General features: G+C 44.4%; 1 protein-coding gene across 5 annotated transcripts in view; it reads left to right on the top strand.

The window, feature by feature from the left end:
- The first annotated feature begins 257 nt into the window (after positions 1–257).
- LOC137431130 (disintegrin and metalloproteinase domain-containing protein 10-like) overlaps positions 258–13120 on the top strand; it is a 45887-nt gene continuing 33024 nt past the window's right edge. The window contains exons 1-4 of one of the 5 annotated variants that reach the window (XM_068122103.2): positions 258–427; positions 2710–2857; positions 2988–3106; positions 8471–8629. In XM_068122103.2, coding sequence (XP_067978204.2) covers positions 358–427; positions 2710–2857; positions 2988–3106; positions 8471–8629 — 496 coding nt within the window. In that variant the 5' untranslated portion in view covers positions 258–357. Of the gene's footprint in view, positions 428–783; positions 829–2709; positions 2858–2987; positions 3107–8106; positions 8236–8470; positions 8630–13120 lie in introns of those variants that run through there. The other 4 variants (XM_068122107.2, XM_068122104.2, XM_068122105.2 and 1 more) reach the window with 4 other exon arrangements.

The following is a 13120-nucleotide window of genomic DNA, read 5'->3' as shown; positions in this document are numbered from 1 at the left end:
AGAAATCTGCTCCAATTAACTAGTTTTATTTTTTATCTCCAGCTCTTATTCAAATGGTAGCTGTTCCAACTGGATATACCAGCAGAAGGCATATGGGAGTAGTGATATGAATCAATGTGGGACTGAATGTTGCGGTTTAACGGATTGGAGCGTTTTATAAATAAACAACACGCAATGGAGTTTAAACTTGCAAACATTTACCGGTTTTGCCTTGGGGGATGTTTGAGAAAATGATAGGAATGAGAGGAGGAGTGGGCAGAATGGAAAGGCGAAGGATAGAGATAGGAACAGCCAGGAGTGGTGAGACGACTAAATGGAAGTGTGAATTCGGCACACTTTTTGAGATGGTGACTTGAAATGGAGGACCTTTGCTTCTACATACTATTTCTGACTCTCCCATTGGCCACTCAACTCCTACAGGAATCTGGTAGGCACTCCGTCGTTTTGTTGTTGTTTTCCTTGGAATCCTTTTGTTCATTGACGAGACATGCTCCATCTTCAAACATCCCATGCATCTTCTTGAGGAACCGTGAGAGAACATACCGAGAGGCATGAGTCCTTGCTCGTTCCAGAGAGCCTGTGCTGCCAATGCATTCTCATGGCAATTGGAATACAGTGTCATTGTCGTTTGTCATTGTCTATTGTAGAAGTGGCCAGGGAAGGAATGTGTAATTTGGCTGGGGTGCAGGCACACAATGGCCTCTTGCAAAAGACACTATGGCATCTCTCACACAGACGGCCAATGTTGGCATACATGGCACTGGCTTACCATCTCCCTGACGGACGTGTCGGACGTGTTGATGCAACACCATGTTCGCAAAGCACCAGGTGTGACAGTTTATAGCTGGGATGGGAATTAAATCAGGTGGACAGATTTCCGGGGCATATCGTTAAGAGGGTCAGGTACGCAACCTCTGAGCTAGGTTATCGGCTCACGGATTTGATATGTAATGTACTTTATGGAACATACAGTGCCCTCAGAAAGTATTCACACCCTTTGTTTTGTTCACATTTAGTTGTTACAGCCTGAGTTTAAAATGGGTTAAATTGAGATTTTTTTTTGCGCTGATCTACACATTAATACCCCATAAATGTCAAAGTGGAATTTTATTTTCAATTTTTTTTAAACAAAATAATTAAAAATGAAAAGATGAAATGTCTTGATTCAATAATAATTCACCCTCTTTGAAAACATCATATTCCTTTGATCATCCTTGGGATGTCTCTACAACTTGATTGGAGTCCACTTGTGGCTAATTCAATTGATTGGACAAGATTTAGAAACACACCTTTCTATATAAGGTCCCATAGTTGACAGTGCATGTCAGAGTAGAAACTTTACCATGAAGTCCAAGGAACTGTCTGTATAACTCCGATATAGAATTGTGAGGAGGCATAGATCTGGGGAAGGGTATGTAACAATATCTAGATTCTCGAGTGTTGAAAGTTCCCATGAGCAGAGTGAGCTCCATTTATGGAATTGCCCAGACTCTTTCAAGGGCTGGCCCTCCGACCAAACTGAGCAACCTGGCAAGAAAAACCTTTGTCAGGGAAGTGACCAATAACCCAATGACCACTCTGGCACAACTACAGAGTTCCTTGGCTGAAATGGGAGAACCTGCCGGAAGGACGACAGTTTCTGCGGCACTTCACAATTCGAGGCTTTATGGGAGAATGGCCTGACGGAAGCCACTCCTGAGAAAAAAGGCACGTGAGAGCACATGTGGAGTTTGCAAAAAGACGTAAAAGACTCAGAGCATGAGGCAAAATAATCTGTGGTCTTTTCTGACAACGACAGTTGAACTGTAAAGACAACGAAAATTTAACTCTTTAGCCTGTATGCAAAGCACTACCTCTGGCAGAAACTGAGCACAGCTCATCACCCATCTAACACCATCCCTACCGTGAAGTTGGTGGTGGCAGCATCATGCTATGGGGATGCTTTTCAGCGGCAAGGACTGGGAGACTTACAAATGTATAGGGATCAATGAATGGAGCCAAATACAGGCAAATCCTTGAGGAGAACCTGCTTTAGAGTGCAAAAGTCCTTAGACTGCGGTGAAGATTTACAATCCAACAGGACAATGACCCCAAGCATAAAGCCAAAGCAACATTGGAATGGCTTCAGAACAAGAATGCAAAAGTCTTCAAGTGGCCCAGCCAAAGCCCAGACTTGAATACCATCGAGAATCTGTGGAAAGACTTGAAGATTGCTGTTCACCAACCTTCCCCATCCAACCTGACAGAGCTTGAGAAAATCTGCAAAAAAGAATGGGAGAAACTCCCCAAATCTGGATGTGCGAAGCTGATACAGAAATACTCAAGAAGACTCAAAGCTTTAATCACTGCCAAAAGTGCTTCTATGAAGTATTAACTCCGGGGGTTGAAATCTTATGTAAGTTAGATATTTCTGTATTTCATTTTCAATGTTTATGTAAAATATTCTAAAAATAAAACTCCACTTTGACATTATGGGGTAATGGGGTATTATGTATAGATCAGTGACAAAAAATCTCATTTTAATCCATTTTAAATTCAGGTTGTAACAACTCAATGTGAAAAGGTCGAGAGGTGTGAATACTTTCTGAAGGCACCGTATCGACCGACCTCTAAAATCTCGCGATCTCTCGAGATCTCTAAAATGACCCAAGGTCTGTTAAAAATGCTGTGCTGGTGGTGCATTACAGTAAAACAGTCTTCATTTCCCAGGAGAAGATAATCGACCCCTAGGACCGTTCCTTCTTCATCACGAGGGTCTCACCTATGACATGGTGGCCTTGCAACGCCATCATAAACGAGCACAGAGGGCAGCTCCATCATCCAGGCCTTTCTCTTTGGCTTTCCATGCACATGGGAGGTATTATAGACACTCATGCTTTGCTAAACGTAGGCCTTGCTAATCAAATTATTCCTGCTTGGAATTTTCAGGAAGATTTTAGTCTCTGGATTGTTTGAGTCTGCCTTGCATTTCTTCACACCATTATTAGGGATTTCCGACTTCGATTGAAGCGAGACTCCTCCATGTTCACGAAGGACCTGACCTTGGGGACGAGTGAGGGAGTGACCACACAGGAACTTTCACACCTTTACAGTGGTAATCTGGAAGGTGAATCCCGTCTTCAATTTGACCCCTTCCTCCATGATAAGCAGAGTTTCTCCTCATGTGTTCAGCAGTGCTTCAGTTGATGTTCACATGTGTGAAAGAACTAGGTACAAGGCCCCCTTTGTGGATCTTCATCAATATTGTTCCAATATTTGGAACAGATGCCATTCTTGTACTCGAGTTAAAAGGTCCCTGGTATTGAGTTACTCACGAGTAGGATGTTGCGTTCAGCGTGGAATCGATGCCATTGTTGTACATTTGAGTAACTAGCAATGGTACCCGCCCTACGGGCGGGGCTTCAATTGGGAGGCCCAAATGAAAGGGCAAAATATCAGAAATTAAAGGCTTTTTTATTTTAAACGATTCAAATAAACATCCGTTACATCATATCACATGCAAATCATCAAATCACATCTAAACAGTATTTGTAGAATTTCAATAAAAGCCACATCACTGTTCATATCGGTAAATATTATTCCGTGTTTCAAATCGTGATATCAACTGTACGTTTTTCTTCAGGGAAAAAAATTGATCCACAAACCCACTACACAATCCAAGGTGAGGGGGCTTGAAGCCAGATTTTAATCTTGCAGCCGCCATATTGGTGCTCGCCGTCACTGCGATGCCAAGCGAAAGACGCCTCAGAGCTGTCACATTCACAATCGCTATGTCTTTATAAAATCAGGGATTCAACCTGTGTCCTTATAAAAGGTCTTTGTCTGAGGTCACCGAGTCCGATCGGTGCAGCTGTGCGCAGCGATCAGTGCAGCCGTTTGTGCGACACCCGGGAAAACAACATCGTCACAATGAAAACATCGTCACAATGAACATTATGCGAACGTGAATGTTATGCGGGAGTCCAAACCTGAGAATGCTGGAGACCAAAGCTGAAATTGGGAAAACGAAATAGCCTATTTTACTCCTGGAGATCCCAGGATTATCCACCCAAAATATAGTTACGATCGGTTCAGCAGTTTTTACGGTACCTTCGAACGGACAGACAGACAGACGGACGGACATTTGGTGAATTATAGTAAGATGGTTCGAGTGTCCGCTCTGAGTTACACCAAGGACTAATAAATAGCACCGCAAAGCGGGCGTAACCCCTCAGCCCATGCATGGTGGAAACCAATTTCAAGATGGCTGCCGTGGCGGCCATATTGAAAATCGCAGCACACCCATTTTCGAAAGGAACCTTCCTCTACTCAACCCCAACACACACTGCAAAAATGGATTTAATCGGACAAGCCGTTCTCCTCAAAATTGACGGAAACCAATTTCAAGATGGCTACAGTGGCGGCCATATTGAAAATCGCAGCGCGCCCATTTTCGAAAGGAACCTTCCTCTACTCAACCCCAACACACACTGCAAAAATGGATTTAATCGGACAAGCCGTTCTCCTCAAAATTGACGGAAACCAATTTCAATATGGCTGCCGTGGTGGCCATATTGAAAATCGCAGCGCGCCCATGAACCTTCCTCTACTCAACGCCAACAAACACTGCAAAAATGGATTTAATCGGACAATCCGTTCTGCTCGAAATTGACGGAAACCAATTTCAAGATGGCTGCCGTGGCGGCCATATTGAAAATCGCAGTGCGCCCATTTTCGAAAGGCACCTTCCTCTACTCAACCCCAACACACACTGTAAACATGGATTTAATCGGACAAGCCGTTCTGCTCGAAATTGACGGAAACCAATTTCAAGATGGCTACAGTGGCGGCCATATTGAAAATCGCAGCGCGCCCATTTTCTAAAGGAACCTTCCTCTACTCAACCCCAATACACACTGCAAAAATGGATTTAATCGGACAAGCCGTTCTGCTCGAAATTCTCGGAAACCAAAAGTTGACGGACGCCGGGATGGCTGCCGTGGCGGCCATATTGAAAATCGCAGCGCGCCCATTTTCGAAAGGAACCTTCCTCTACTCAACCCAAACACACACTGCAAAAATGGATTTAATCGGACAAGCCGTTCTACTTGAAATTGACGGAAACCAAAAGTTGACGGACGCCCGGACGACGCCCGTGACGACAATACCCCTTAGCCCAATTTGGGCTGAGTAAGGAAAACAGCCGATCCACCCACCCTCTAGCCTCCCCACTTCCCCGAGAGGGCTGACGGTCATCTCGAGGTTGTCGTTCAGACCACTGCTAATTTGGGGAACACCCCTGGGACCTCCCTGATCCGAAATTGAAAAATTTAAGACCAAGTGATTCAATGGACCATCGAGTAAAAAGGCTGTATTGGGTTTCAGAGCAATCGGTTGGTAAATAAGGGACAAGTAAGGACAAGTAAGTTTAGGGGTTAACGCCCCCTGGGAGCCCCCATGATCCGAAAAAAATAAAATGGAAGCCCGAGCGATTGTGCGGGATACTGTCTTGTGTACATGTGCAAAGTTTCAGAACAATCAGCCGGGTCATTAGGGAGGAGTAGCCCAAATAATAAAAAGTTAACGAACAGACGGACGACCAGACGGATGGACAGGCAGATGGATGGACAGACACATCCGGACATCACCACCCATTTTATAAAGATCATCTCTCCGAGCATCGAGATGAGATGACCCAAAATGGTACATGCGGCTTCCTTGCTTGACGAACACCATAAGGTCGTAGGCCTACACAAAACACAATGCTTTTGGCCTTCGGGGGAGGGGTGGTGGAATGTCAGAGCCAAAGTCACGTGACACCATATCCGGACGCATCCAACGTGGCCATTTGAATAACTGAAATCATTGACGCAAATATATTGGACAAGAAAATATGAGGAATGTTTAAAGGGCTTTTACAAATTCCTAGTTATACAACACAAGCTGTTTGCCCAGCCATAGGGTGCAACATACTCATGGCTATTTTGGTATTAGTCAGGTTCACTATGTTTTTTCGTTCAAAATCATGGTAGATTAGCAAACCTATACATTTTTGGAAACGTTATTACATGGAAAATCTGCAAATCAATGTTTACATTTGCCAATTCCGACCAATTCGATTCGACCAATTCGACCAATCGACCAATTCGATTCGACCAATTCGACCAATTCGACCAATCGACCAATTCCATTCGACCAATTCGACCATTCGACCAATCGCTTCGATCGACCATTCGACCAATTCGATCGATTCGATTCGATTCGATTCACCGAATTCGATTCGATCGACCATTCGACCAATTCGATTTGCCAATCAATTTGACCGACCTTTGCTTGTGTGGAACGGACTGTGAAAACGATGCGGACTATACTGTCGGATACGACACACAGGACAGTGATGACGAACTCTAAATGGCATATTCTGTAATCGTGTATGTTTGATGCCATTGACTGCCTGTGTATATTTTGTCATTGACTGCCTGTGTAGATGTGAAGTTATACTGACTGCATGTGTATATATGATTTTGCTGACTGCCTGTGTACGTTTGGTGATATGAATTATTGTGACACATTTTGATGTTATTAACTGCCTGTACAAAATGATAACATGTATTTGATTATGCAACTTATCGCGAATATAAAGACAGTATTTTGCAATTCAAAACCTTTGATTCGTGTCTTACCATTCCCCATAGCACTAATTTGATACTTTCATTGGATTCCTTGTCCCTGAAAATATAGGTTTAGTATATTTTTAAAAGTTTTTAGGGCAATTAGAGGCAGAAATAGAACAAAATATGTATTTTACAGTGGCCATTTTGAAAATCCAGAATGGCCGCCACACAGGTATCTCTCCAAATGTAAACATTGATTTTTAGTTTCCTTATGCTATAACCTTTCCAAAAATGTATATGTTTGCTAATCTACCATGATTTTGAACGAAATATAATTTATTGACATAGTGAACCTGACTATATGTGCCATATGTGTATGTGGCAACAGCACCTTCAAAAGTAAAACTGCATTCCACTGCATACTTAATAGACATACTCTGACACGTTGTAGTACAATAGCACGTACTTAACATATGTATTCACGTTATACTACACTACCAGAGTACCTTCCCTATCGGCATTCTTGTTTTAAGCAAGCAAGATGTCCTTCTGACACATACCGGTACCTTTATTTGGGTGGTGTATAGGCAGCTGACAGCTCCCTGAATCGCTCCCCATTCCCCCCCCCCCCCCCACCCAAAAACCCCCCCGGGTTACGTGCATCTAGCAAAGTCATGCCTACCGCTTATAATTCAAAACACCTCACTGCACTGGAAAACGTGGGGACAGGAATACTGTTAGTGGAGTGGGGACTTGTAGTACTCTCTCCACCTGGAGGGGGCGCTACAAGATACACATTTACATAGAGAATTTGTTAACCCACCTCCTCTCTCTCAAGCCCACCAGAAAAGATAAAAACACCTCTATACACGAGTCAGGGTCATGCTGATCCTATCTAGCAAGTCTGGATGTGATTGGGCCAGAACTGGAGGAGGCGTTGCGCAACAAACAAAAACACCAGTCTGTGAATTATAGTAAGCATGCGTAATAGATATATCCATGTCTTGCTGTGGGAAGGAGTGGAGCTTAAACTGCACATGCTGTTTGCTTAAAATTTGCTCCTGCACCATGCCCTCTTGCTGAGGAGAGGGGCGGAGCCTTCCATGTATCTTTCTGAGGTGAGCTGAGGTGTATGAGTGGAGGAGTGGAGCTTGCATTAAAGCCCCTGTCACACCTTGACGATTTAGCCAGCGTATGCCGACGTATCAAAATTGAGTGCTGGTGTGAGTCATACGCTGGCATACGTCGACAAATTTTGTGCATGCACGAAATTTGTCGACGAGCTCGGCGTACTACGACGTATGCCAGCGTGCTTCAGCGTGCTCTTAACGTAGCCAAATTTTTCATACGTCGGCATACGCTGGCTAAAACGTCAAGGTGTGACAGCGGCTTAAGCAAGCAAACAAGCAAACTCCGTTTCATATGCAAGATATATAGATACACAGCCACTTGTTTCAATGTAGTCATCCTTAAGCCCAGGGCACATCATCGACTTATCCTTCACTCGGTCGATTCAGAGGAAATTTAATGTTCTTGATTGTTCTTCAAATTTTCTGAGACGGATTCCGGCATCAGTTCGTAATTGACAAACCTGTAGCCAAAGGAGTGAACAAATGAGCCACCTGATCTACCCTGACAGCAGGTTCGTGGAGATTACTCATCATGGCAGACACTGTTGAAAATGGCTTTGATGACATTTGTAAGGACTTGCGTATCCTTTTGGGAATCAGATGTCTCTGTACTTTGTGTTTCGACTTCCTTATGAGATTTTGCTTTTCTTTTATGTTTGATGGTTGAGCTTTTAAGTTTATCCACAAAATTCAAATAATTTTTACAGACTGAGGAAGTCTGTTTAAAGCAAACAACTATTCCCACAGGGGAGAATGGCTCATTTTGCCACGGAGCCATCATTGACGGTCGCTTTGAAGGCATCCTGAAGACAAATTCTGGAATGTTCTACATCGAGCCAGTGGAGCGTTTCTCGGGACCACAACCACGTCCTTACCACTCTGTCATCTACCACCAGAAACATGTGGGTGAGTCACACACAACCCAACGCTTGACTTGTCTCGATCTATGGTGTATGGTTCTACACGTTGCAGCACTGATCACAACCTCAAACCACGCTCACCCTAAATGTAACCCGCACCGTTACCCGTCTGCAGTTCATATAGATGTCTGTCTGAGAGCTGATGATTTGGCTCAGATTAGCTGCTTCCTTTCATATCTCCCTCTACTTCCTTTCATATCTCCCTCTACTTCCTTTCATATCTACCGCTACTTCCTTTCATATCGCCCTCTACTTCCTTTCATATCTCCCTCTACTTCCTTTCATATCTCCCTCTACTTCCTTTCATATCTCCCTCTACTTCCTTTCATATCTCCCTCTACTTCCTTTCATATCTCCCTCTACTTCCTTTCATATCTACCGCTACTTCCTTTCATATCGCCCTCTACTTCCTTTCATATCTCCCTCTACTTCCTTTCATATCTCCCTCTACTTCCTTTCATATCTACCGCTACTTCCTTTCATATCGCCCTCTACTTCCTTTCATATCTCCCTCTACTTCCTTTCATATCTCCCTCTACTTCCTTTCATATCGCCCTCTACTTCCTTTCATATCTCCCTCTACTTCCTTTCATATCTCCCTCTACTTCCTTTCATATCTCCCTCTACTTCCTTTCATATCTACCGCTACTTCCTTTCATATCGCCCTCTACTTCCTTTCATATCTCCCTCTACTTCCTTTCATATCTCCCTCTACTTCCTTTCATATCTACCGCTACTTCCTTTCATATCGCCCTCTACTTCCTTTCATATCTCCCTCTACTTCCTTTCATATCTCCCTCTACTTCCTTTCATATCTCCCTCTACTTCGTTTCATATCTCCCTCTACTTCCTTTCATATCTCCCTCTACTTCCTTTCATATCCCCCTCTACTTCCTTTCATATCTCCCTCTACTTCCTTTCATATCTCCCTCTACTTCCTTTCATATCTCCCTCTACTTCCTTTCATATCTCCCTCTACTTCCTTTCATATCTCCCTCTACTTCCTTTCATATCTACCGCTACTTCCTTTCATATCGCCCTCTACTTCCTTTCATATCGCCCTCTACTTCCTTTCATATCTCCCTCTACTTCGTTTCATATCTCCCTCTACTTCCTTTCATATCGCCCTCTACTTCCTTTCATATCGCCCTCTACTTCCTTTCATATCTCCCTCTACTTCCTTTCATATCTACCGCTACTTCCTTTCATATCTCCCTCTACTTCCTTTCATATCTCCCTCTACTTCCTTTCATATCTCCCTCTACTTCCTTTCATATCTCCCTCTACTTCCTTTCATATCTCCCTCTACTTCCTTTCATATCTACCGCTACTTCCTTTCATATCGCCCTCTACTTCCTTTCATATCTCCCTCTACTTCCTTTCATATCTCCCTCTACTTCCTTTCATATCCCCCTCTACTTCCTTTCATATCTCCCTCTACTTCCTTTCATATCCCGTCTGCAGTTCATATAGATGTCTGTCTGAGAGCTGATGATTTGGCTCAGATTAGCTGCTTCCTTTCATATCTCCCTCTACTTCCTTTCATATCTCCCTCTACTTCCTTTCATATCGATCACGATATGATTTCATATCGATTTCATATTGAGATCACGGCGAGGTCATGTCTTTTCGAAGCTGCTCCATGCGCTCACGCTTTCGAAGCTAAGTGATATTTCTCAATTGTGTTTTTGTCGAGACTGTATCTATCTTTCGGTGTCTGTACCGAAAGCGTATCTTTTTGGAAAATTTTCGGTGCTAATTTTTCGTACATGTATCACAATCGTCGGTTAATGCGTATCGAGTATTCTGAGGCCTAGTAGTAGTACTCGTAGGCTTGGCTACCGTACCGTCTCCGACCTTGTGGTTTTGTTTTTCTCTCAGCGATTCGTCGAATGCGCTGAAATTATTTTCGTTCTCTGTTTCGTCCCAGTCGTTCACCCCATACCTCCTTGTTTAATATCTCTACTCACAAAACAAAAAAAAAACCCCAAAAAATATTTCCTTCCCAGGTCTTATTCGTTTATTTGTTGTTCTTTTTTGTTCGTTCGTTCTTCGTTCACGATCACGCGATCACGTGGATAGAAATGTATAATCTCTCCCCTGAACAACTATTTTCTCTCATATATTATAACACCCTTTTCTTCTTTTCCTACAAAAGGATGCTTTCGTCTTGCTCACCAAATCTATTCATTCCAAAAAATATATATAATACCATCTCTTACAGTTCCTCCTTTCTACATTCCCTAAACTATCCAGAACTCCACCCCTCCTTCAGTGTCCTCAAACGTATTTTTGACTCGAAGGTCTCAAACTCATTTTGCAAAAAATGTTCGTTTCCCATGAATCGTACACTTTTCAAAATCCAATCTCACCCCTCCCTTCCAAATCCTCCACATCACCCATCCCTTTCAAATCTCCCCCCTTGCTCCTTCCCTCCCCTCCCTCCTAAACTCCCCCCACACCCCTCCCCTCTGAGACTCTCCCTCGCTCCTCCCCTACTAGACTCCCCTCTCACCCCTCCTCCTCAAAGCATCCTCCCTGCTTCTTCCCCCTTCCAACTTTCACCTTCATCTCCCCCAACCTTCTGCCTCGCTCTTCCCCCTCCTCAAATAACACCTCACTGTGCCTCACCCAATCACCATCAAACCTTTTGTCCGCCCCATTCTTCCCTTTCTCCAAGCTATTCTGAAATCTCTGATACACCTTCAACAGCTCTCCCTACCTCTTCCTCCTCTTCCACATCTTACCCTACCCCTCCCCCCCCCCCCCCCCTGTTCTGGACCCGATGCTCCCCTTCCTCTTCATCAACGGTATGGACCTCAAACATCCGGGGCCTTCGCTCAAACTTGACTGATCTCTCCATACAGGTTGCTTCTGACAAACCAGATGTGATCTGCTTAACAGAACTTTCCTCCTTCATGATGTCTCTGATGCCTTGGTATCTCTCCCAGGTTACTCCCTCCTCCGGTATGATAGACCTGAGCCTCGTCCTGGAGGTGGGGTTGCTATCTTTATAAAAAACTCTCTTCCTCACTCGCCCTCCACTGCCCTCTCTCCACCTCACCCCCAGGAATACCTTTGGCTACGGCTTCCCCTTCGCTCCCACCTTTTGTTCATATGTGTGTTGTACCGTCCACCAAACAGCGATGACTCCATCTACATCTCGCTGTCTGATAATATGGACCAACTTCTATCTACCCATCCCAACTCTCTTCCTCATATGTGGTGATTTCAATTGTCACCATGCCAGTTGGCTGGGTGTGGGTACCTCTCTCACCAGCCATGGCTCTTCAGCAAAGGACTTCTGCGACTCACTGGGACTGACACAATCTGTCAATTTCCTGACCCGGATCTCAGTCAACGGAGCATCTTCTCTTCTGGATTTGGTTATGACAAACTTCCCTGAAAATGTCTGCTGCTCTTCTTCTGCTCCAATCGGCTCATCTGATCATGTGCTTGTCAAAGTGGACATCTCTCTGACCATTCTCAGAGAGCCTCCTCAGCGTCGACGAATCTGGCATTTCACTCAGGCCAACTGGCACGGTCTTCAAGCAGCCATCAATCACCTGGACTGGTCTCCCATCTCTACCGCCTCTGACATCAACTCATCCTGGGAATTCTTTCAAAGTAAATTGCTCTCTCTCATGCACAGATTTATCCCATCTCGTCTTCAGTTGTCATACCCTTCCTCCCGTCCATGGTACACGGAATCTTGTGGTGAGGCTGTTGCCCTGAAACAACTTGCTTTCGTCTCCTGGAAAGCAAATCCAACGGAAGGAAATCTCATTTCCTTTCACAAAGCCCGAAACAAGTGTGTGTCCACCCTCAGGAGAGCCAGGAAACAATATCTCACCGTTCTCAAGACCGAACTCTCTTATCTGTCTCCCTCTTCCAAATCCTGGTGGCGTCTGGTCAAATCTGTTTCTGGTGTTTGTTCCCCCTCCATCCCCTCCCTCACCTCAAATGGCTTAACGGCTGACTCCGCACGTGAAAAAGCTGAATGCTTCAACTCTGTGTTTGCCTCTAAATCGTGTGTCCCAAACCCATCCCTCTCTGTACCCACCATACCCAGTCGTCCCCAGCTGCTCCTGGACTCTGTGTCCTTTCCTCCTGACAAGGCGGAAAAGTTTCTGTCAACCCTCGACTCTGATTCTGCAACTGGACCAGACGGCATCAGCCCACGGGTCCTAAAATCATGTTCTTCCGCTCTATCTCACCCTCTCTCTGTTCTTTTCACCCTCTCTTTTGCTCAAGGTCATCTGCCATCTGCTTGGAAATCAGCCAACATCACCGCTTTGCACAAAAAAGGTGCAAAAACAGATCCCAGCAACTACAGACCAATCAACCTGCTCCCAATTATCAGCAAAGTCATGGAATCCATCTTTGCTTCAGATATGAAATCTTTCCTCTTCTCCAATGGCTTGATCTCTGATCATCAATTTGGTTTCAGACCTGGTCACTCTACTCTGGACTTGCT

Source organism: Myxine glutinosa, chromosome 7, assembly GCF_964187855.1.
Source record: "Myxine glutinosa chromosome 7, kmMyxGlut1.1, whole genome shotgun sequence".
NCBI lineage: Eukaryota > Metazoa > Chordata > Myxini > Myxiniformes > Myxinidae > Myxine > Myxine glutinosa.
This window is presented reverse-complemented; position numbering and strand designations above follow the sequence as displayed.